Source organism: Heterodontus francisci, chromosome 38 (assembly GCF_036365525.1).
Source record: "Heterodontus francisci isolate sHetFra1 chromosome 38, sHetFra1.hap1, whole genome shotgun sequence".
NCBI classification, from domain to species: domain Eukaryota; kingdom Metazoa; phylum Chordata; class Chondrichthyes; order Heterodontiformes; family Heterodontidae; genus Heterodontus; species Heterodontus francisci.
In genome coordinates, this window is record NC_090408.1 from 34,494,147 (window position 1) to 34,518,232 (window position 24,086).

A 24,086-nucleotide genomic window follows, 5' to 3' on the forward strand; every position below is an offset into this window, starting at 1 on the left:
GACATAAACCCAGAACTTTGTGACTTAGAGGCAGGAGTGCTACCAACTAAGCCAAGGCTTACTATACTGGGTAAACGCAGAGGACCTCCACCAGGAGCTGCACCTGGAGCCCAAATCAAGGCAAAAGAACCTTTAACAAATAACTTACACTGAATGAGGTGGCCCTCATTCTGAGGTGAGCTGAAACCCTTTATCAGCCCTCAGGTCTGATAGTTCTTCCAAGAGAAGTTCTTTGATGACGTATTGGCCTTTGTTCTTTTCAAATGGAACTGTTCTGCTTTCGAGTACACAAGTCTGTTATTGACCCTCCCTCTCCATCCTTGCCCTGGAGAGCAACACAATCTCAGTAACCAATCAGAGATTATCTGTAGGGAGTTAATTGATGCCTGCAGGATAAATATTGTTTCCTTTCAAGTCGTGGATAACAGAAGAGGGAGGTATTTACAATATGAGGTACCTGAGGTACCCAATTTACATGATGCATTGTGGCAAGTGAGAGATGGTCTCCTTCCCTACATCAGGTGGTAAAGCATAAATAGCGCTTGCCGTTTGCTTATCTGCAGCTGGTCTGAATTCTTGGCCGACTAGGACAGGCTGGTTACAATTTCCCATTGTCAATATCAGGGGAAGATCCACAACCAGAGGTATGATGTCATAGAGTCATAGAATCATACAGCACAGAAACAGGTCCTTCGGCCCATCGTGTCTGTGCCGGCTATCAAGCACCTACCTATTCTAATCCCATTTTCCAGCACTTGACCCGTAGCCTTGTATGCTATGGCATTTCAAGTGCTCATCTAAATACTTCTTAAATGTTGTGATGGTTCCTGCCTCTACCACCTCTTTAGGCAGATGTCCCATGGGTGACTTTTGAGCAGCTGTCAACAGCCTAGGCCTTTTGACTGTTTCCTCGGCCTCTCACTAGATGTGTGTCTACTTTGCTCTTTTTCTACCTGACTGGACAGGAACAGGCAGCGGGAGGGGCAGTAAGTGGTTTCTTGTATAGTACAAGGTAGAGCTATTTTTGCCAAAATTTCCCTTTGAAAAAAATACATGGCAACTTGATATGAAATAACTACTTATATGTCAATTCTTTGGGCGCTGTCTCTGGTCTCTGACTCCATCCTGTTATACAACTGGAACAAACCACACAGAGACAGAATGAATGGGATGTAAGTATTCCATGGCATTAATTGGAATACAATAACTTTTCACCTGCATGTTAACACAAATGAGTTGGTTGTGGAGGTTGGTGGGGCTGGATTGTATTGAAAGATTGGATACCTGCATGCAGATCTGAAAATCACACATTTAACCTGTCTCACTCTTTAAAAAAAATCACTAATCCTTTTGTTTAAATGAGTTTGCAATCCGTCTCACTCTTTTGTATCATACAAACCTCACTTTGTATTTTTCCAGTGTTACCAGCTTTGCTGGTTGAGTTTTTCATCTTAATTGTGCTATTCAGCGTCTCCGAGACAGATATGGTAAAGAAGAAAATGAATTGGAGGTTACACTATTGCAGCCTGATCTCCTATACTTCAAGTTAGCTAGTCTAAGACGCCTAAGGTTGGGGTAATTATCCAAGCTGTAAACTTGGGATTTGACGTATGCTGTGGTGAGACAGAAGTTTTCTCATTTTCTCTCTTACTTTCTATCTTAACAGAAACAATTTGAATTTGCTAGTCAGTGAAAAACATGACTGTACATCAGTAATCTCATCTAAGACAGTTGCACATCTACCCCTCTGTATTCTATAGAGGCCATAATGTGGACAGCTGTAAGTGGTTCAGTCACTCCTCTCAATAAAGCAGTTGAATAGGATCAATATAACATGGCAACAGGTGATCCCACATTCCAGAAGTTTCTTCACTCATGAGTAAGACCTTTGTAATTGGACTCTTGTGAGCAACATGTCTTTTAAATTTATGAAAGATGCTGTCAATGGTTTAATCCTACACATTACTTACTGCAGAACAATGGAGCACTCTGGGGAGGGAGACGACTGGAAAAGAGGTTTCCGCTTATTACAAGGTACAACATGGGCTTGGACCAAAGCAGTCTCGTTTTAACAGGCCTGTGCGAGCAAAGGAATCCTTGTACTTGATGATTAAAATATTCCCTGGAAAGCTCATAGCTCAGACATTTGATCATTGAGTAATTTAACGAGATTGAGAGCTAATGATTTGAGAATGATAGAATCAAAATTAATGTCAGGAGAAACAGGTTCCTGCAAGATCCCAAGAGTTTTGTGAGTCTGCAGCCTCTGAAGATATTACAGCACTTGTAAATCACATTAACTTTTGCTAGGAATTTAGGGAATTAAGCAAGAGTAATTTATGTAATTTCCTGCCCAACCCTGAGACTGAGATTAAGCTCTATGCTGAAGACTGATTTACAGAAGTGGTATTCCTAGTATTAATGGGGCCATTTGCAGCACCCATCTCTACTTTACCTATGGCTCTTGCCGATGTATGGCTCTATTTATCTCTTGGCCTCTGTTCACACCCTGCCTCGTTGTGGGATGTTGCTGAGCTGGGATCCAATATCGTTCCCTCTCAGCTTCTTACTCTCCAGATAAAGTCAGCAAGGAATTGCTATTAGGAAGTAGGGTTATCCCAGTTGCCATTAAAATGCCCTAATAAAACAGAACTGAAAGCAATGCAAAGGATGCAAGGTTAATCCTGGGAGTCAGAGGACTGAGTTATGAAGAAAGACGGCAAAAACTTGGATTCTTCAGCCTTGAACGTAGGCAAATAAGAAAGTATCTTATAAAGGATATAATTGGAATAGAAAAACTTAATCCTGAGAACTATTCTAAGGTAAATCATGAGTTCAGGACAAATGGGACATACGTACAAACGAGTAAAATGTCGGAATCAGAATTGAGCATCGGAAGTATTTCTTCAAACAAAGGGTGATTGATATCTGGAATGGTCTCTGAGTATGGTAGAGGAGGCAAAAACTCTGGAAAATTCAAGAAGCATTTACATTTTGAATATACAATGGATGGTAGGACCCTAGGAAGTACAGAGGGACCTTGGTGTACTTGTCCATAGATCACTGAAGGCAGCAGCACAGGTAGATAAGGTGGTTAGGAAGGCATATGGGATACTGGCCTTTATTAGCCGAGGCATAGAATATAAGAGCAAGGAGGTTATGATGGAGCTGTATAAAATGATAGTTAGGCCACAGCTGGAGTACTGTATACAGTTCTGGTCACCACACTATAGGAAGGATGTGATTGCACTGGAGAGGGTGCAGAGGAGATTCACCAGGATGTTGCCTGTGCTGGAGCATTTCAGCTATGAAGAGAGACTGGATAGGCTAGGGTTGTTTTCCTTAGAGCAGAGAGGCTGAGGGGGGACATGATTGATGTGTACAAAATTATGAGGGGCATTGATAGGATAGATAGGAAGAAACTTTTTCTCTTAGCGGAGGGGTCAATAACCAGGGGAAATAGATTTAAGGTAAGGGGCAGGAGGTTTAGAGGGGATTTGAGGAATTTCTTTTCACCCAGGTTGGAATCTGGAACACACTGCCTGAAGAGGTGGTAGAGGCAGGAACTCTCACAACATTTAGGAAATATTTAGATGAGCACTTGAAATGCCATAGCATACAAGGCTACGGGCCAAGTGCTGGAAAATGGGATTAGAATAGATTGGTGCTTGATGGCCAGCACAGACATGATGGGCCGAAGGGCCTGTTTCTGTGCTGTATAACTCTATCACTCTATGACATTTTGCAATGAGGTAACATAAGCATTTGTCGAAGCATGGGCTAGATGGGATGAACAATTCCCCTTATCTGTACTTACCTATATAAAAAGAACTTTATTCTCAATTGGACTGTTAAATTGGCCTGTAGTTTATTTCCTGTCATCCTGTGGAGAAGTGCCTAGCGTTTTGTTTGGCAACAGGTCACAGCGACATAATCTGAAGTTTACTGTGTGAGGAATCGCAGGGAAAAGCCTGTGCTCCATCACTCAATGGTGTAGCAATCCTGAGGGTGGCCTATGGAACAGGCAGCAGTCAAGGTTGCAGCCTTAGCCTAAAATGTGGGCATATAATCATTAGTAATCACTGGGATGGAACGTAAAATGCCATTTCCCACCGTCTCCAATTTCCCCTCTTCATTTTCTTGTCTCACCCTCTCCAACTTCTGAAGATAGTTTCGCGGCTCTCGAGTTTGGTGAATTTATGCTGCAAAGCTTTTGAACTGTGTTTAGATTGTTCCAAGTGTAAACATGCAGAAACTTTAATGTAAGAATGTTGCTTTGCAATGTGCCATCATGATTGGCTGTATAATATTGCAATCTTGTTCTTATTAATAAAAGTTACAAACCTGTGGTAGATTTCTTAATATTAATTACTGGAAGTGGGCATCGTATGCAAGGCCAGAATTTATTGCACATTCCTAATTGCCCAAGTTTTTGATATAATTGTGTGGCTTTCTCAGTTAAGTGTCAACCACGGTGGTGTGGAACTGGAATCAAAAATTTTTTTTTTTTTTTTTTTATTTCCAAAATATACTTTATTCATAAAAATCTGTAAAAATTACATTGCCAAACAGTTTCCAACCAGCACGAAAAAATACAAACATTGCAAAAGAGATCAGTTTCTTTCAATAATGTCATGAGTTTCTTCCCAACCCTTCCGTTTCACAATTGTCATGTCAATTACAGTTTTACATTTACAGCAATTCAGAATATTAACGATACAGTTCGAGGGGTTTCCCATGGATCCAGCCCCTCAGTCTAGCTTGGTGGGGGAACCTTACACTGTGGTCTTTCCCCATTGAGCCTTTGCTGCGGCTGCCCCAAGCTTTAGTGCGTCCCTCAGCACGTAGTCCTGGACCTTGGAATGTGCCAGTCTGCAACATTCGGCGGTGGACAACTCTTTGCGCTGGAAGACCAGCAAGTTTCGGGCAGACCAAAGGGCGTCTTTCACCGAATTGATAGTCCTCCAGCAGCAGTTGATGTTTGTCTCGGTGTGCGTCCCTGGGAACAGCCCGTAGAGCACAGACTCCTGTGTTACAGAGCTGCTTGGGATGAACCTTGACAAAAACCACTGCATCTCTTTCCACACCTGCTTTGCAAAGGCACATTCCAGGAGGAGGTGGGCGACCGTCTCTTCCCCACCACAGCCAACGCGGGGGCACTGTGCGGAGGGGGCGAGACTTCGGGTGTGCATGAAGGATCTGACGGGGAGGGCCCTTCTCACCACCAGCCAAGCTACGTCTTGGTGCTTGTTTGAAAGTTCTGGTGATGAGGCATTCCGCCAAATGACTTTGACGGTCTGCTCGGGGAACCATCCGACAGGATCCACCGTTTCCTTTTCCCGTAGGGCCTTGAGGACATTCCGTGCAGACCACTGCCTGATGGACCGGTGGTCAAAGGTGTTTTTCCGCAGAAACTGCTCCACGAAGGATAGGTGGTACGGCGCCGCCCAACTGCACGGAGCGTTCCGCGGCAATGTGACCAGGCCCATCCTTCGCAACACCGGGGACAGATAGAACCTCAGCACGTAGTGACACTTGGAGTTTGCGTACTGGGGATCTACACATAGCTTGATGCAGCCGCACACGAAGGTGGTCATCAGGATGAGGGCCACGTTGGGTACATTTTTCCCGCCCATGTCCAGAGATTTGAACATCGTGTCCCTCCGGACCCGGTCCATTTTAGATCCCCAGACGAAGCGGAAAATGGCTCGGGTGACTGCCACGGCGCAGGAGTGGGGTATGGGCCAGACCTGCGCCACGTAGAGCAACAACGTGAGCGCCTCGCACCTGATGACCAGGTTCTTACCCACAATGGAGAGAGATCGCTGCCCCCACATGCCCAACTTTTGTCGTACCTTGGCTACTCGCTCCTCCCATGTTTTGGTGCACGCCCCGGCACTTCCGAACCAAATCCCCAGCACCTTCAGGTAATCTGACCTGACGGTGAAGGGGACAAAGGATCGGTCAGCCCAGTTCCCAAAGAACATGGCCTCGCTCTTGCCGTGGTTAACTTTGGCTCCCGAGGCCAGTTCGAACTGGTCGCAGATGCTCATCAGTCTGCGCACGGACAGCGGATCCGAGCAGAAGACGGCGACGTCATCCATGTACAGGGAGGTTTTGACCTGAGTGCCTCCGCTGCCTGGGATTGTCACCCCTCTTATGCTCGCATCCTTCCTAATAGACTCAGCAAAGGGTTCAATACAGCAAACAAACAAGACCGGGGACAGAGGACAGCCCTGTCTGACTCCAGATTTGATCGGGAAACTTTCAGATTCCCACCCGTTGATTGACACTGCGCTACTGATGTTTGTGTAGAGCAGTTGGATCCAATTGCAGATTCCCTCCCCAAACCCCATTTTGGAAAGCACGTCCATCATGTAGGTGTGCGATATCCTGTCAAAAGCCTTCTCCTGGTCCAGACTGATGAGGCAGGTGTCCACCCTCCTGTCCCGTACGTAGGCGATCGTATCCCTGAGTAGCGCGAGGCTATCAGAGATCTTCCTGCCGGGTACAGTACAGGTCTGATCGGGGTGAATCACCAGCTCCAGAGCAGACTTGACTCGACTGGCTATGACTTTGGACAGAATCTTGTAATCAACATTAAGCAGTGAGATGGGCCGCCAATTTCTGATTTCTACCCTCTCCCCCTTCTGCTTGTAAATGAGGGTGATGATGCCTTTCCTCATGGATTCTGACATGCTACCGGCCAGGAGCATACTCTCGTATACTTCCAGCAGGTCCGGGCCGACCCAGTCCCACAGGGCCGAGTACAACTCGACCGGTAAGCCGTCGCTCCCGGGAGTTTTACTCGCCTCGAAAGACTCGACGGCCTTTGTCAGCTCGTCCAGAGTTAGCGGCTTGTCCAGTCCCTCCCTCCTGCTGTCATCTAAGACCTCTGTGATAGATGACAGGAAGGACTGGGAGGCTCTGCTGTCTGTGGGCTTCGCGTCATACAGCCCAGCATAAAAGGATTTGCTGATCCTTAGTATGTCGGACTGCGAAGACGTTACCGAGCCATCTTCTTCCTTCAGGCTGCTGATAACAGAGCTCTCTCTGTGTACCTTTTGGAAGAAGTAACGCGAGCACGTCTCATCCTGCTCGATGGAGCGGACTCTGGACCGGAAGATGATCTTGGAGGCCTCCTTGGCAAAGAGCGAGGCCTGCTGGCTCTTCACCTCTTGGAGGTCCTCCTTGACCTCGACCCCCATTGACTGCAACCGGAGTAGATTTTGCATAATTTTCTGGAGTCGGGACAGTTCCCTCTGTCTCTCTCTCGCCTTCTGAACACCTTTGTGGATGAAGAACCTCTTGATGTTCTCCTTAATCGCTTCCCACCAGTGAACTGGAGACTCAAAGAGGGGTTTCACGGTCCTCCAACCTTTGTAATCCCTTTTGAGTTCCTCAATGTTCTCTGGGGTCAGCAGTGTCACATTGAGCTTCCACGTCCCTCTGCCAACCCGCTGGTCGTCCTGTAAGTGACAGTCGGCCAGTAAGAGGCAGTGGTCGGAGAAGAACACCGGCTTGACGTCGGTGGATCCGACCGTGACAGCACGGGACACAAACAGGAAGTCAATCCTGGAACGGGCAGACCCGTCCGATCTTGACCATGTGTATCTGCGCTGCGCTCCGTCTGCAGGTTTGCTGAAGACGTCGTGCAGTTTGGCATCCTTAACTGTTTCTATGAGGAATCTGGACGTAGCGTCCAGTTTTCTGTCGTCACTGCCGGATCGTCCAGCCGCATCGATGATGCAGTTGAAGTCACCGCCTAGGATGACCGGCCTGGACGTCGCCAGCAGCAGTGGGAGCTGCTGGAAGACGGTCAGCCGCTCGCTGCGTTGTACCGGGGCGTACACGTTGATCAACCGGAGCGGAGCGTTGTTGTACATCACGTCTGCTACGAGGAGGCGGCCGCCCACCACCTCCTTAACTTCGGAGATGGTGAAGTTACCTCCCCGCAGCAGAATACCCAGGCCGGAGGAACGGCAGTCATTACCCCCCGACCAGATCGATGGCCCGTGGGACCACCATCGCGACCACTGCCTGTAGGTGCTGAGGTGTGGTATTCCACACTCCTGCAGAAACAGTAGGTCAGCTTTGACCTTGGCAAGGTAATCCAAGGTTGAAACACATCGCGTAGTAGATTTAATGCTACGCACATTAATGGAAGCAATTCTTACACCCATTTTTTACAAAAAATTAGTTGTTGCTTCCCATACCATTTGTCCTCGCTAGTCCCAGTCCTTCCCCTTCGGGATGTTCCTGCATACCCATCGTATGCGCAAGCAGTTTCACGTTGGTTGGGCTCAGAAACCCCTCCTGATTTTTCCTGCAGGTTTTGTGCCGCTCGGGTGACATCGGGGGGTCTTGTAGGCAGAGAGGATTGGGTTGTCCTCAGCTGCTTCCATCTGTTCCTCCTCGAAAACATCACAGCTCCCGGTCTCCCGGAGCTCAGGTGCGCCAGACGTGTCTTTGCTCCCGGTGTCCCGGAGCTGAGATGCGTTGGCCACGTCGTTACGTGTGGGGAATTGGGGTTGGGGCACGCCGGGCCCATCACAGCTTCCAGTGTCCGGGGGCTGGGATGCTTGATCATCCATCTCAGAGTTCTGCCGCCTCTTTTGAAGGGGCTGTCGTTCCAGCATTTCCCCGTCCAGTGAAGAGGAGTTGTTGCAGTCTGATTCAGAAGAAAGCCTCCTCTTGCCACTGGTTTGGGTGGTGGCTTTGGGATGTTTTTTCTTTGTGGTTTTCCTCTGGACCACTTGCCACTGACCTGTTTGTCCATCTGCTGCCTCCTCCTCCATTGATTCTGTCTGTGGAGGAGGGGTTTCCGGGCGCTGGGTAGGTGCTGGGTCGTTGGTTTCAGCCGCCTCCCCTTCCTTCTCAGGTTGAAGTTCCTCACTGCGGAGAAGGTTGCTGGTCTCCTTTCGAACAACGGACGCCTTCGTCGAACCTTCGCCCGGCCATTCCTTGGACCTTGCCGCCTGAGCATAGCTGAGACAACGTTTGGGGCAGGTCTTGTAGAGATGGCCTGCCGCACCGCACAAGTTGCAACACTTAGTCTGCTTACAGTCCTTGGTCTGATGGCCTTCCTCCTTGCAGTTCTTGCAAACAACCGTGCTGCAGTTGGCTGCCATGTGACCAGATTTGCCACAGGTGCGACAAACTCTGGGCTGCCCAGCGTAGACCAAGAAGCCTCGACTTCCCCCGATAGCGAAGCTGGAGGGAGGGTGGATGATGGCTCCACTGGGATCTACCTTCAAGGTCACCTTGACCTGCCGCTTGCTGGTCCAGATCCCAAAGGGGTCCTTGACATCAGTGCTGCTGCCGGCCACCTCGACGTACCTGGCGAGAAAGGTGAGTACATCCACCACCGGAACATGGGGGTTGTAGAGGTGAATCGTCACCACCCGGTCCCGTTGTGACGGAAGCGTGAAGAGCGGCTCCGCTGTGAGGATCGACAGTGGAGCCCGGTCCCCTTTCTCCTTGAACGCCTTCAGGAACTTGATGCATCCCGCCACGTTCCGGAACGTCACGTCGAAGTATCCACTGCTGGGGAAATCCTGTAGGCAGAAGACATCCGTCGCTTGAAATCCGCAGCAATCAAAGAGAATTTTCTTGATGAAGAAGGTGCGATCGACCGGTGCATCTCCTTCCTTGTCCTTCACGACCACCCGAACGGTGTTGCGCACTCCCTGGCCCGAAGCTCGAAAATTGGTTATAGCCATTTCACTCAAAGCTTCCCCAGATCAAAAGGCAATGATCATGGTCTCTTCTCAATCAAATAAGCACTGATAAGAACAGATACTACACTTGATCTTAGCCAAAAGGCCGAGAATCAAAAATAGACCAGAACAGGTAAGGACTGCAGGTTTCCTTCCCTAAAGGACTTTAATGAACCAGTTGGGATTTTATGACAGTCCAACCCTTCATGGTCACTTTTACTGGTACCAGTTTTTTAATTTCCAGATTATTTAAACTTAGTTCCATTGCTCAAACTGCTATGGTCGGATTTGAACCTGTATTTTCTGGTCCAGTAACAGAACCGTGAAGCTACCATAACCTAACATCAGCCTGAGTACTTCAGTAATAGGAGCAGGATTAGGCCATTTTGCCCTTTGAACCTGCTCCACCAATCAAAAAGATCATGGCTGTTCTTCTATATCAACTTCACCTTCCTGCACTATCCTATATCCCTTAATACCCAAATATTTATCAACCTCTGGTCTTGAATATACTTTTGAGTGAAGAAATATTTCCATATCTCAGTCCCCCTTAATCTTATCATCAACCATAACAACAGCAAAACAATAACAGCTTGCATCTATTTAGTATCTTTAATACCAAAAACCTGATGCCTATACAGAGGGTAAATTGTAAAGGATATGGTGGGAAAGTTAGAGAATGTGACCAAAAACTTGGTTGAAAAGATGGGCTTAAAGGAGGCTTAAACATTTGGAGAGAGAAATTGAGAGGGGGTTTAGGGAGGGAATTCCAGATAATGGGACAGAGTATTTAAAGGCTCTGTCACCAGTGGCGGGTGAAGGGAATGAACTGGTGGAAGATCACAGTTTGTGCTATTTTTAATAAGGTAAACAACATTAACAAATACTCAATCTTTTTTTTTCCAGATGTCAATGACTGTGCTTCCCAGCCGTGTAACAATGGAGGGCAGTGTGTGGATCTAGATGCGCATTACTCATGTAATTGCCCATCTCCATATGTAGGGAAAAGCTGCCAGCTCAGTGAGTGTTTGTGCTACTCATCAGCCCTTACCCTTTCTGTTGGGTTGGGCACTGGGTGGGGCTGTGGGTTGGACGCTTTCCTTTTCATCTCTAGGACCTGAATTCAAATCCACACAAAACAGTCTTTTTTTCAAAAATATATTTTAAGCATAAAATTTGTAGAAGAAAAATTACAAAACAATTCAAATTGGACATTTCATAAAGTGCAATACAGTTCAGTTTCTTTCAATATAGTACATGAGGTGCCTCACTACACTTGCCCTTTTCGGTTATATTTACCATGTACATTTGCACTACATACCAAAACATTCTCTAGTGTATACAGTCCGAGGGGCTTTTACATGTTTTCCAGCCCCTCAGTGTGCTATGGCGGGAGAGTCTTACACAGTGGCCTTTCCCCATTGAGTCTTTGCAGCGACTACCCCAAGCTTTAGTGCGTCCCTAACTACGTAGTCCTGGATCTTTGAATGTGCCAGACTGCAACACTCGGCCGTGGACAGCTCTTTGCACTGGAAGACCAGCATGTTTTGGGCAGAGCAAAGTGCATCTACCAAATTGATGGTCTTCCTGCAGCAGTTGATGTTTATCTCCATGTGTATCCCTGGGAACAGCCTATAGAGTACTGAATCCTGCATTACGGAGCTGCTTGGATTGAACCTAAAGAAAAATGACTGCATCTCTTTCTAGATCTGCTTTGCAAAGGCACATTCCAGAAGGAGGTGAGTGACAGTCTCTTCCCCACCGCAGCTACCTCGAGGGCAGCATGTGGAGGCAGTGACACTCTGGGCATGTAGAAAGGATCTGACAGGGAGGGCCTTTCTCACCACCAGCCAAGCTACGCCTTGAAAGTTCTGGCAATGAGGCATTCTGCCAAATGAGTTTGACAGTCTGCTCGGGGAACCATCCTACAGGATCCACCATCCCCTTTTTCCGCAGGGCGTCGAGGATGTTACGTTCGGACCGCTGCCTGATGGATTTGTAGTCAAAGGTGTTTTTCTGTACAATCTTTTCTGTGACGAACAGGTGATTCAGCACAGTCCGACTAGACCCGTCATTCCTAACAAAAAGGGATGATGGTCTCTCCATCTACTAGCCAGAGAATAGGACTGGGTTCACAAGACATTTGCTACAATTTGTCAGTCTTACTCGGGATGGCCTGTGTGAGAAACAGAAATGGATGCATTAGGGGATGCTCTCCTGAATCCTTAAACAGCTCAGAAAGAGGACACAGAAAAACTCTTTTCTTGTACAGTACAGGATTAAGATGATTAATCAGTGGTGGGTTGTGAACTTAGTGATCATATTTGAAGTGGTATTCAAGTAAATATCACAAAGTTAGCCCATCAAACTCATCCTTCCACAGAGCTCTATGATTTCCCCCCATTTTCCATTATGGGAGACATTGTTGGGACAAAGTAGAGAGAGCTTTACACTGTATCTGGCTTCCATTGTACTTGGCCTGGTATTAATCCATGCAGACAATGGGTGTCTGAAGTGGCAAGTGTTTAATTCCTCAGTCCTGACATCGCTCATCTTGAGCACCAAAATGATCCTGTTCCTTTGCCTGACTCCTGCTGAAACATCCGCATGTTTAGATGTCAGTTGAGGACAGCATTGAGCTCAGATATTATGCCTTCCATTGCCAATCAGCCTGCTGCCACTCAGCAGCTCATCTCTCAACAAGAAGAATTGTCTGAGGTACTGGAGGAGAGTTGGCACTTGTGGAACTGTGCTCCAGCCTTCAGGAGAGGAGAGACATTTTCGATAAACATACAACTAGGGGAGAAGTGAGAGGCTTAGGACAGCACATAAAGTCCCCATTAACAATTCTTTTATGGTTTATACTTAGCTTTGCTTTGTGGGGCCTACAGTTTCTGCCATATTTTGAGCATTCTTCCACGACAGTGGCTGTGGTGATGTAAATACTGCTCAATGCATCAGAGCCCTTGTCCTAATTTATTGTGGCTCTGAACTACCTTCCACCAACCACACCCAACACACACAGTAAGAAATGTAAGTGGCTACAGCTTATTCACTTGCACATTTCCCCTCTGAATGAAGTCCAATCAGGATGGAATCTGCCCTGCCATTGAGGTGTGGGTTTACTGAGACAATGGGTTGTTAACTTTGCGACCGTTTGGAATGTAGAGCAACCAGACTGAAAAGCTCACAAGCATTGTGCTGTTAGCTTGCCCTTTAGTACATACTCTGTGTTAGCATTGGCTTTGTTTATCCTTTCTGTCTGGAAATTCAGGTAATAGTCAGCTCTTTTCTTGCAAAAGAAAAGGCTGACATTGGTATACCCTTGCCCAGTATGGCTCTGAGTAATACAGACCATGAACATCCCAGGTAGGAAATCCAGACTCATCGCATTGTCGCCTACTCCAGCTTATTTCTTTCCCCAGAACCTCGGCACTCCTTCCCTCCCTCCCTCAGTCTTCCCTTTCGACTACCGCCCTCGTGCTTTCCAAATCCAGGCCGGGTGACATGTAATCAGTATTGCTTCCTGCTTTCCTCTGCCCAACTCTTCAACCTTGCTGGTATGCTGCATCATGATCCTTGGCCCCTCCAGGGTTTGTCAATAATTTTAAGAAGTCTCACTCTCAGTTATTCACAAGTTTCCGTTGACCTTTTTTCAGCCTGTGCAAGTCCATTAGGGATGGAGGGAGGAGCGATCGATGACCACCAGATCACTGCCTCTTCAGTGCACCTGGGATTTCTGGGCCTGAAACGTTGGCGCCCAGATCTGGCACGACTCAACAACAAGGGAATTGTGAACGCTTGGAGTATGGCAACATTTGACCATAATCCCTGGTTCCAGGTACTGAGTCTAAGAGAATCTTTCCACTTTGATAGAGGTGTACAAGATTATGACAGGTTTAGATAAGCTAGACAAAAAAAGCTGTTCCCATTAGCTGATGGTACCAGGTCTAGGGGACACAGTTTTAAGATTGTGGGCAAGAGATTCAAGGGGATGTGAGGAAGAACTTTTTTTATGCAGTGAGTGGTAATGACCTGGAATTCACTGCCTACAAAGATGGTGGGAGCAGAGGCGATCAATGATTTCAAAAGGAAATTGAGTAGGCACTAGAGGGAAATAAATTTGCAGGGCTACGGGGATAGAATGGGGGGAATGGGACTGACTGAATTGCTCTACAGAGAGCCGGCATAGACCCAATGGGTTGAATTGCCTCTTTCTGTGCCGTCATGATTCTTTGATTCTAATGGGAATACAGGAAAACCCTCCAATTGACCAACGCATGTTTGTAGACTTGACGCTCAAAATGTCCAACCAATAAAGCCAATAAAAGGCTAGACTATATCGCCAGACAGTAGGATACGGGAAAGTTACCTTCAAACTATATAGTGCTCTGGTGACACCATACTTTGAGTATTACATTGTATTTACAGCACAGAAACTGGCCATTCAAGCCAACAGGTCCATGCCAGTCTTTATGCTCCATTTGAACCTACTCCCAGCCCTGCTGCTAAAACAGAAAATGCTTGATAAACACCAATCAGGTCAGGCAGCACCTGTGGAGATAGAGTTAACGACTCCAATATTGAAAGGTACAGGATTGATGAGTGTGGCGGTTGGCGGGCGGGGAGTGGTGCTTCTGAAGGGAAACCCGGAAGTCTGGGTTTCCCCGCATGTTGTGGATCTCTGCTCAGATGTCATTTTAATGGGTAAGCACTCTGGTTGGCAGGATGTAACTAGTGGTGTCCTGCAGCGATCTGTGTTGGGGCCTCAATTATTCACATTATTCATTAACGACTTGGATGATGGCATAGTAAGTCATATATCCAAATTTGCTGATCATACAAAGTTAGGCGGCATTGTAGACAGTCTAGATGATAGCATAAAATTGCAAAGAGATATTGACAGACTAGGTGAGTGGGCAAAACTGTGGCAGATGGATTTCAATGCGGGCAAGTGTGAGGTTATCCATTTTGGACCAAAAAGGATAGAGCAGGGTAGTTTCTAAATGGGAAGAGGTTAAGTACAGTGGATGTCCAAAGAGACTTGGGGGTTCAGGTGCATAGATCTTTAAAATGCCACAAGCAAGTGCAGAAAATAATCAAAAAGGCTAATGGAATGCTAGCCTTTATATCTAGAGGATGGGAGTATAAAGACACAAGGTTATGCTGCAGCTGTACAAAACCCTGGTTAGACCCCACTTGGAGTACTGTGAGCAGTTCTGGGCACCACACCTTAGGAAGGATATACTGGCCTTGGAGGGAGTGCAACACAGGTTTACAAGAATGATACCTGGAATACAGGGGTTTACGAGGAGAGATTACACAAATTAGGCCTGTTTTCGCTGGAATTTAGAAGGTTAAGGGGTGATCTGATTGAAGTCTTCAAGATATTAACAGGAAAAGACAGGCTAGATAAAGATAAACTATTTCCACTGGTTGGAGATTCTAAAACTTGGGGGCATAGTCTACAAATTAGGACCAGACCGTTCAGGAGAGATGTTAGGAAGCACTTCTTCACGCAAAGGGTGGTAGAGGTTTGGAACTCTCTCCCACAAACAGCAGTTGAAGCTAGAACGGTTCTTAATTTTAAATCTAAGATAGATAGATTTTTGTTAAGCAAAGATATTAAAGGTTATGGGCCAAAGGCAGGTATATGGAGTTCGGCCGCGGATCAGCCATGATCTTATTGAATGGCGGGACAGGCTCGAGGGGTTGAGTGGCCTACCCCTGTTCCTATCTTCCTATGTTCCTATGTCAGCCTGATTGACAGGCTTGGCTTCCAGTCAGGCAGGGAGCACTCTGGCGCAGGCCACAGCCCCAGGTAGGAAGACTACATTTGCTAGTGGAAGCATGAGGGACTCCAACCCCCAATCCTGGGATGGGGGTCCGATCCCTGATTGGAGGGTCTTTATGTGGGGAAGGGTCTGATGGGGTGGCAGAGTTTCCAATCTAAGAAAGTGCGGAAGGAAGCACTTCTGTTCCTCCTGGCCCATAAGCACAATCGGCACTTACCTTCCCTTTTGCCTCTCTTGAACTGCTGGGTTTCTCAAGGCCTGGGTTAAACCTATCAAACAGGATAAATCTGAGGTTGCCAGTCTCATTAAAATATTTAAATGGCCAGCCTGCTTCCTGGGAGTAGTTCGGCTGTCCACCCTTGTCCCGCCTCTGTTATACCCAGACGTGGGCGGGTTGGAGGCAGGATGGCATCAGTTTGAGATTTAAAAAATTTTAACGTGTCACCTGACCCCCACCCCCCCAACCTGCCCATTTTGGGGGATTAAATTTCACCCCAATGTCTCAGGCCTATGATTTTTCATCAGAACTGGAAGGAGGCAGGTTGGGACTTTAAATGTGGTAATTTGTCATTCAGCTTTTCAACTTCAACCACGGACGGTTGAGTTTTCTGGTTGGGAAACCCAGCAACTACATCCAGCTGAGGATTTGCTGGATCCAGGAGGTGAACGCCTTTACACCTAGCTCCTGGATCCAGCGTGCCTGTCTGAGCAACCCCTGTGATCGGACAGCGCCCATCCCCCCAACCCCTGACCTTTCCCATGAGGCCTCCAGTTCCCCCCCCACCCAACCCCCCTGGAGACTTCCAATCTCCAACCCCCCTCACCTGAGGGGGAGAATCTACCACTTTCACATCTTGAAAGGGTGGAGGGGAGACTGTATTTGGGCCTGTAACTTCTGAATTAAAATGTCAAGCTCCAATGCAATTACCTGTTTTGAAGGAAGATGTTTCTTCGTTCTTGTGAAAGGTTACATTCTTGTTTTGCAGGTGAATTTGCTGAGAAAGATGCGAATTACTGGGGTCATCACACAGGGTGCATTGGCAGTGGGGTCTCCGGAATACATCAAAGTGTTTAAAATTGCTTACAGCTTTGATGGAGTAAACTTCATCACCTTCAAAGACAGTGAGAAAAGTAAAGAAAAGGTAAAGTGCAAATTACAGGGATCTTTGTTAATGAAGTTTTCTTAAAAGGCCTGAATGGGCAGGGCTTTGGGTAACTAAGGATATATATCACAAAATTTCAGATAAGTTCAGATGAAAGCCAGTCACTTGATCTCATCCATATAGAGTCCCAATATGTAGTCAAATACCCTAAATGCTATAAAGGGAAATGTTGTTTCTTGTCTGTTGGTCCACTTGGTAATAATGCTGCCCTCTGTGGTCTTTCACATGATTCGTTAAACCGAGGCCCTTTCTGGCTTTTCAGGAGAATGTATAAGATCCCATAGCATTATTTCGAAGAAGAACAGAGGAGTTATCCTGGGCAACATTTATCCCACAACTACCATCACTAAAACAGATTATCTGGTCATTATCTCATTTGTGTTTTTAGGAGCTTGCTGTGCGCAAATTGACTGTCACATTTCCCACATTACAACACTTCAAAAAGTGCTTTGGGAGATCCTGATGTTGTGAAACATGCAATTTGAATGCAAATTCTTTACTTCTTTTATTGAGCCAGTCTAGTGAGGAAACACCCAGGTTTAGTTGCTGATCTCTGTGGTCTGGCGCTAGGGGATTCTACAATTTGCTTCGGTGTTGCTGGGCTAGAATGGTGAAACCTCCTAGTCACTACTCAATGATCATTTGGACATTGGTTAAAGGTGGGGTCAAGCATAGCTGTAATGCTGTCCATGGTCATAATGCCTGCCAGCATTCGCTGTCTAAGCTAACATTCAAAGAATGGGTACTCAGGTGAGGTAAGACAGGGCAGCCATTGCCTGTGGAACCCTACCCCAGTGGGGAGTCAGAGGAGGGGAGACTTTGGGGTGGTGCGAAATAACACCAAAAATCTCACTGTGCCTTACTGTAGTCCTCCCTGGCACACAGATGTAGGAGCCTTTCCCCAATTAGATTTTGTATTTTCATGATTTGGGAATTTATCATTGCCATTTTGATTGACTGGGATTTCTGTCTTTTCTCATTCCCACAGTTATTTACAGGAAACCACAATAATAATGAACAGAAGAGTAACCTAATTGACCCACCCGTCACTGCCCAATACATCCGCCTTATTCCAGTGGTGTGTCAAAGAGCCTGCACGTTGCGCATGGAGCTGATTGGCTGTGAATTGAATGGTAAATCTTTGATTGGGAATGGTTGAGGTGCGATGAAAATTGACAGTTCTGGGACTTGATGCTGAGGGTGGAACATCTCCTGCCAAAAAACATTTGGGGAAGTGGGGTAATAGAAAGTATCCCCATTATTACCCAGCTGTTGTTGCATCAATGCAGGAAACAGCTTTAATGAGGAAATTTTGTTTGATAACGCTCCTGTGAAACGTCTTGGGACTTCTTACTATGTTAAAGCACTATATAAATCTGAGTTGTTGTTTTTGTTTCGGGCAAGGGGAATAAACATCCTGTACGTTAATATAAGAAGTGGCATTTACTCAGAGAACGCAGGATGTGAATAGCATGAGATTGTTGGTTAGAATTACATTGCTGCTCAGTGTGACATAGTTAGAGTGAGATTGTTAGCTTGAAGAATGGTACAGCACAGAAGGAGACCATTGGTCCCAGCACATCTGTGCCAGCTCTTTGGTAGAGCTATCCAACTAGTCTCACTCCCCTGCTCTTTCCTCATAGCCATTCAGTTTTCCCCCTTCAAGTATTTATCCAATTCCCTTTTGAAAGTTACTATTGAATCTGCTTCCACCGCCCTTTCAGGCAGTGCATTCTAGATCACAACAACTCACTGTGTAAAAAATCTTTCCTCATGTCGACTCTGGTTCTTTTGGCAATCACATTAAATCTGTGTCCTCTGATTGCCAACCCTTCTGCCACTGGAAACACTTTCTCCTTATTAGAGTAACATTGTTGGTTAGTGTGAGATTGTTGGGATAGTTAACCCAAGATTTGAAATTGCTCCTGAGTGTTTTTAATAGTGTCTAGGGCACTGATTTTATTGTCCCAGCTGTTCATGCAAATAAGAGAAAGCCCACAATGAGAATAGACCATTCCTCCCATCAGGCTTACTGCAGCACTTTCTTTCTTTGACCTCCTTGTCTCGAGAGACAATGGGTAAGTGCCTAGAGGTGGTCAGTGGTTTGTGAAGCAGCGCCTGGAGTGTCTATAAAGGCCAATTCTAGAGTGACAGACTCTTCCACAGGCGCTGCAGATAAAATTGGTTGTCGGGGCTGTTACACAGTTGGCTCTCCCCTTGTGCTTCTGTCTTTTTTCCTGCCAACTGCTAAGTCTCTTCGACTCGCCACTCTTTGGCCCCGTCTTTATGGCTGTCTACCAGCTCTGGTGATCACTGGCAACTGTCTCCCACGACTTGTGGTCAATGTCACAGGACTTCATCTCACGTTTGCAGATGTCTTTAAAGCGGAGACATGGACGACCGATGGGTCTGAAACCAGTGACAAGCTTGCTATACAATGTGTCCTTGGGGATCCTGCCATCTTCCATGCGGCTCACAAGGCCAAGCCATCTCAAGCATCGCTGGCTCAGTAGGGTGTATATGCTGGGGATGTTGGCCACCTCGAGGACTTCTGTGTTGGAGATACGGTCCTGCCACCTGATGCCAAGGATTCTCTGGAGGCAGCGAAGATGGAATGAGTTGAGACTTCGCACTTGGCTGACATACGTTGTCCAGGCCTCGCTGCTGTAGAGCAAGGTATTGAGGACACAGGTTTGATACACTTGGACTTTTGTGTTCCGTGTCACTGCGCCATTTTCCCACACCCTCTTGGCCAGTCTGGACATAGCAGCGGACACCTTTCTCATGCGCTTGTTGATTTCTGCATCGAGAGACAGGTTACTGATGATAGTTGAGCCTAGGTAGGTGAACTGTTGACTGCAGCACAGATATGTACAAACTACCCCAATGTGGACTCTACTCCATCCATTTAATCTCCTGAAGGAAAGTTCTGTATAACTACTCCCTTATTCCTAAAGACAATCAAACACAACTCCAGAATATTCAACTTTCCTCTCCTCTCCATTACTCAAATACCTGGACATCTTGCCCTGTCCCCAGCACAAGGACCATGATGAAGTATTTGATCATCAGTCTGTCCTTATCTTTATCTTCTTCTTCTTTGGCCTCCTTGTCTCGAGAGACAATGGGTAAGCGCCTGGAGGTGGTCAGTGGTTTGTGGAGCAGTGCCTGGAGTGGCTATAAAGGCCAATAAGTTTGGCTCAGAAAACTAAAGGTGCAAAGAGTTGCTAACACTTCTGCTTCTGGATACAGAATGTGATGTTAGTGTTCAAGCTCCACACTAGGGCTTGTGTGCATAACGTAGGCTGACTGTCCAACACGGTATGTAGAGCGTGCTGTACTATCAGTGGTGTCGACCTTCAGATAAGAATTATATCAGGCCTATCTTCCTGTCCCCATGTTCCTGTTCTCTCAATGTCCGGGCCATCTTTGCTCCCTCAAATGCCATAAAAAAAAAATAGATTGATTAGCCATTCATCTCATTGCTGGTGCAGATTGGGTGTTGTGTTTTCTGACATAACAAAAGTCACCACATTTCGAAGTAAAGTCTGATAAGATGTTATCTCCTCACAAGTATTAATGCCATTTATTTGTCCTTTCCCAGTTGCTCAAAACCTGCCACATGACAGTAAGGATGGGATATCCCATTACTGGAGGCAGTGAGATGGATGGGAGGGCAGAGGAAGTTTGCCAATCTGTTTATACACTATCACTGACATCCTTATTGACAGTGAGTGTTAGGTTACTAATTGGAAACAGCTCATTTGACATAAGGTACTTGGAGTAACTGGCAGGCAAACAGAAAAAAATAGCATATTGGAGAGAGCTTTAGCAAGCAAGCACTGTGATCCTTGACTTTCCCCCTCCATCAATTACTGTGAGTCTTGTCCTCCTCATCACAATATTTTCACCTTTTTCCTGAAGGTGCTGATTCTTTGCTGGGATGGGGTTCCATCCACAACCACCAGTCACCCTCAGGCATCTCAGCCTAGAGGCCATTCTTCAAATGTAATCCTGAACAGTGAGTATTACCAGGCTGTTCAAACATGGGGGCAATGATAGCTGAGGTCGTGCGTCTCCTCACCAATTGTTCATACAGACACACTATCCAGTAAGCATCAATGAATCGCATTCAGTAGCCTGAAATCACTTGTTGTGCCCACGATCTACTAGGGATGAGCTAACCCAACAAGAACGTAAGAAATAGGAGGCCATTTGGCCCCTCGAGCCTGCTCCACCATTCAATAATAATTCATTGCTGATCTGGTGGGGCCTGACCTCCACTTTCCTGCCTGCCCCTCATAACCCTCTACTCCCTTATATCAAAAATCTGTCCAGCTCAGCCTTGAATATATTCAATGATCCAGCCTCTGTTGCTCTCTGGGGAAGAAAATTCTAAAGATTAATGACCCTCTGAGAGAAGAACTTACTCCTCATCTTTGTCTTAAATGGGAAACCCCTTAATTTAAAACTGTGCTCCCTAGTACTAGATTCCCCCATGAGGGGAAACATCCTCTCAGCATCTACCCTGTCAAGCCCTCTCAGAATCTTATATGTTTCAACTTTCCTCATAAGCCAACCACTTCATCCCATGAATCAAACTAGCTTTATCGATTTATAACTTTGCTTCCAGCTCTAAAGGTTCCTCTTTGTGTCCATTCACCATTCTCCAAACAACTAGAAATCAATTGCTGAAACTTTTCCAAATACTGTTTACTAAACTGCAGCAGAGGAACTCCAAGGTAGCGTTCAGCATTTACATGCCTTTTGACCGTGCGTTTTTTGTTTCATCTGAGGAGATTCCCTCACTTGTACCTCACACTTTGACAACCAGACAAAGATCAGGCATTCGTTCTGTGTGGAAATATCAAACCAAGTCTATATCCTACAATTTTCTGGTTCATTTAGTTGTTATCAGGAACACTGGTCTTTTTTTTCCAAAAGAAATCGGCCGGAATCATGAAAGGTGATCCCTAAAACGCCAGCGAATAACCTGTAATCTCACATGATAAAAAGTTGACTTGTTCAGTGATTGCAGGACAGATGCAGGGACACAATGCAGCACTTTTAAGGTGGTTAATTACGATATTCATCTGTGGGAAACTGCTAATAGATGAAATGGACCTTTATTCCTTAGTTCTGTTGGCCTGACACATAACATGTGTCAGATAAAAGGTGATTTGAATGAGCTGTAGTTTGATCAGCCTCATATTGCTATGCAATATGCTGAAAATACATTTAGCCAGAAAATGGTACTTTCTTTGCATTCAGTTTTGTGAATGTTTATTCTCATAAAACAATGGAATATTTCATTGTTCAATATGAGCCAAACTCCCAGTGTCCTTGTGTGAGTATGTCTGCTACTTTGGATCTGATTCTGCTCGTGATGTTTAGTGATGATTAGAGCTGCACTGCTTGTGGCTAATGAGGTGAAGTACTGTGTTGGAGTTTGTTGGTTAAAATTTGTATTTTTGATGTAATTATTGGCTTTCCCGTTGACTAATTTTGTGCCAAATGCTAATAGGAGACATAGATGCTATATTTTCCTCCAATTCTCTTACAGTGGCGCAGTGGTTAGCACTGCAGCCTCACAGCTCCAGCGACCTGGGTTCAGTTCTGGGTCCTGCCTGTGCAGAGTTTGTAAGTTCTCCCTGTGACTGTGTGGGTTTCCGCCAGGTGCTCTGGGTTTCCTCCCACAGCCAAAGACTTGCAGGTTGATAGGTAAATTGGCCATTGTAAATTGCCCCTAGTGTAGGTAGGTGGTCAGAAAATTGTGGGGATGTGGTAGGAAATATGGGGTTAATGTAGGATTAGTATAAATGGGTGGTTGATGGTTGGCACAGACTTGGTGGGCTGAAGGGCTTGTTTCAGTGCTGTATGACCCTTTCACCCCCACAACCTGCCATCCACTCTCAGTTGAGACTGGTAACTCAGGTATCAGATCTGAAACCTTCCTGATCTGTATGTCTCAGTTAGCATGGTTTATTTGCCTGGCTACACTTGTGACAATATATATCTGGAGTCAGTCAGCAACTTCAGGAGAGAAAGGGTGAGAGACTATGAGGAGTGAACCATAGCTGGAAAGACTCTAAGTTTCTTGAGTGTGTTTGCATGACATGTCCAAGCCCTGCAGGGCATCTTAGTTGGATATTGCCTAATTAGAAAGTTCTGTAAGGGTGCTTTTTTTTTAAACATCAAAATAATGAAGAGCTTAGCTACTGGCTGACCTGGTCAGGTCAATGCGTGGTTGAGGCAAACAGACTTGGAAAGTCCCAGACAAAAACAAGAAATGCTGGATTCACTCAGCAGGTCTGGCAGCATCTGTGGAAAGAGAAGCAGAGTTAACGTTTCGGGTCAGTGACCCTTCTTCGGAACTGACAAATATTAGAAAAGTCACAGATTATAAACAAGTGAGGTGGGGGTTGGACAAGAGATAACAAAGGAGAAGGTGCAGATTGGACCAGGCCACATAGCTGACCAAAAGGTCACAGAGCAAAGGCAAACAATATGTTAATGGTGTGTTGAAAGACAAAGCATTAGTACAGATTAGGTGTGAATATACTGAATATTGAACATCAGCAAGTGCAAACCTGAAGAAAAACAACCTGAAAAAAACAGTGGGTAAGCAAACTGAACAAACTAAGATGAAATGAAATAAATGCAAAAATAGATTGTAAAAAATGTAAAAAGGAATGCAAAAAAAAAGGAAGAAAAAATAACTAAAAATGACTAAAAATGAAAGTAAAGTGGGGGGCTGTCATGCTCTGAAATTATTGAACTCAATGTTCAGTCCGGCAGGCTGTAGTGTGCCTAATCGGTAGATGAGATGCTGTTCCTTGAGCTTGCGTTGATGTTCACTGGAACACTGCAGCAATCCCAGGACAGAGATGTGAGCATGAGAGCAGGGGGGAGTGTTGAAATGGCAAGCAACCGGAAGCTCAGGGTCCTGCTTGCGGACTGAGCGGAGATGTTCCGCAAAGCGGTCACCCAGTCTGCGCTTGGTCTCCCCAATGTAGAGGAGACCACACTGTGAGCAGCGAATACAGTATACTACATTGAAAGAAGTACAAGTAAATCGCTGCTTCACCTGAAAGGAGTGTTTGGGGCCTGGGATAGTGAGGAGAGAGGAGGTAAATGGGCAGCTATTACACCTCCTGCGATTGCAAGGGAAGGTGCCCTGGGACGGGGACGAGGTGGTGGGGGTAATGGAGGAGTGGACCAGGGTGTCGCGGAGGGAACGATCCCTTCGGAATGCTGACAGGGGAAGGGAGGGGAAGATGCGACTGGTAGTGGCATCGCGCTGGAGGTGGCGAAAATGGCGGAGGATGATCCTTTGGATATGGAGGCTGGTGGGATGAAAAGTGAGGACAAGGGGAACCCTGTCACGGTTCTGGGAGGGAGGGGAAGGG

At 46.2% G+C, this 24,086-nt stretch overlaps 1 protein-coding gene and 1 pseudogene across 4 annotated transcripts in view; one reads left to right on the forward strand and one right to left on the reverse strand.

Moving 5' to 3' along the window:
* LOC137352525 (lactadherin-like) overlaps positions 1–24,086 on the forward strand; it is a 78,917-nt gene that overhangs the window by 47,109 nt on the left and 7,722 nt on the right. For all 4 annotated transcript variants that reach the window (XM_068018074.1, XM_068018075.1, XM_068018076.1 and 1 more), the window contains 4 exons: positions 10,626–10,739; positions 13,379–13,560; positions 16,501–16,656; positions 17,666–17,810. In XM_068018074.1, the coding sequence (XP_067874175.1) occupies positions 10,626–10,739; positions 13,379–13,560; positions 16,501–16,656; positions 17,666–17,810 (597 nt within the window). The remainder of the gene's footprint in view (positions 1–10,625; positions 10,740–13,378; positions 13,561–16,500; positions 16,657–17,665; positions 17,811–24,086) is intronic.
* On the reverse strand, positions 9,730–9,837 carry LOC137352638 (U2 spliceosomal RNA; annotated as a pseudogene).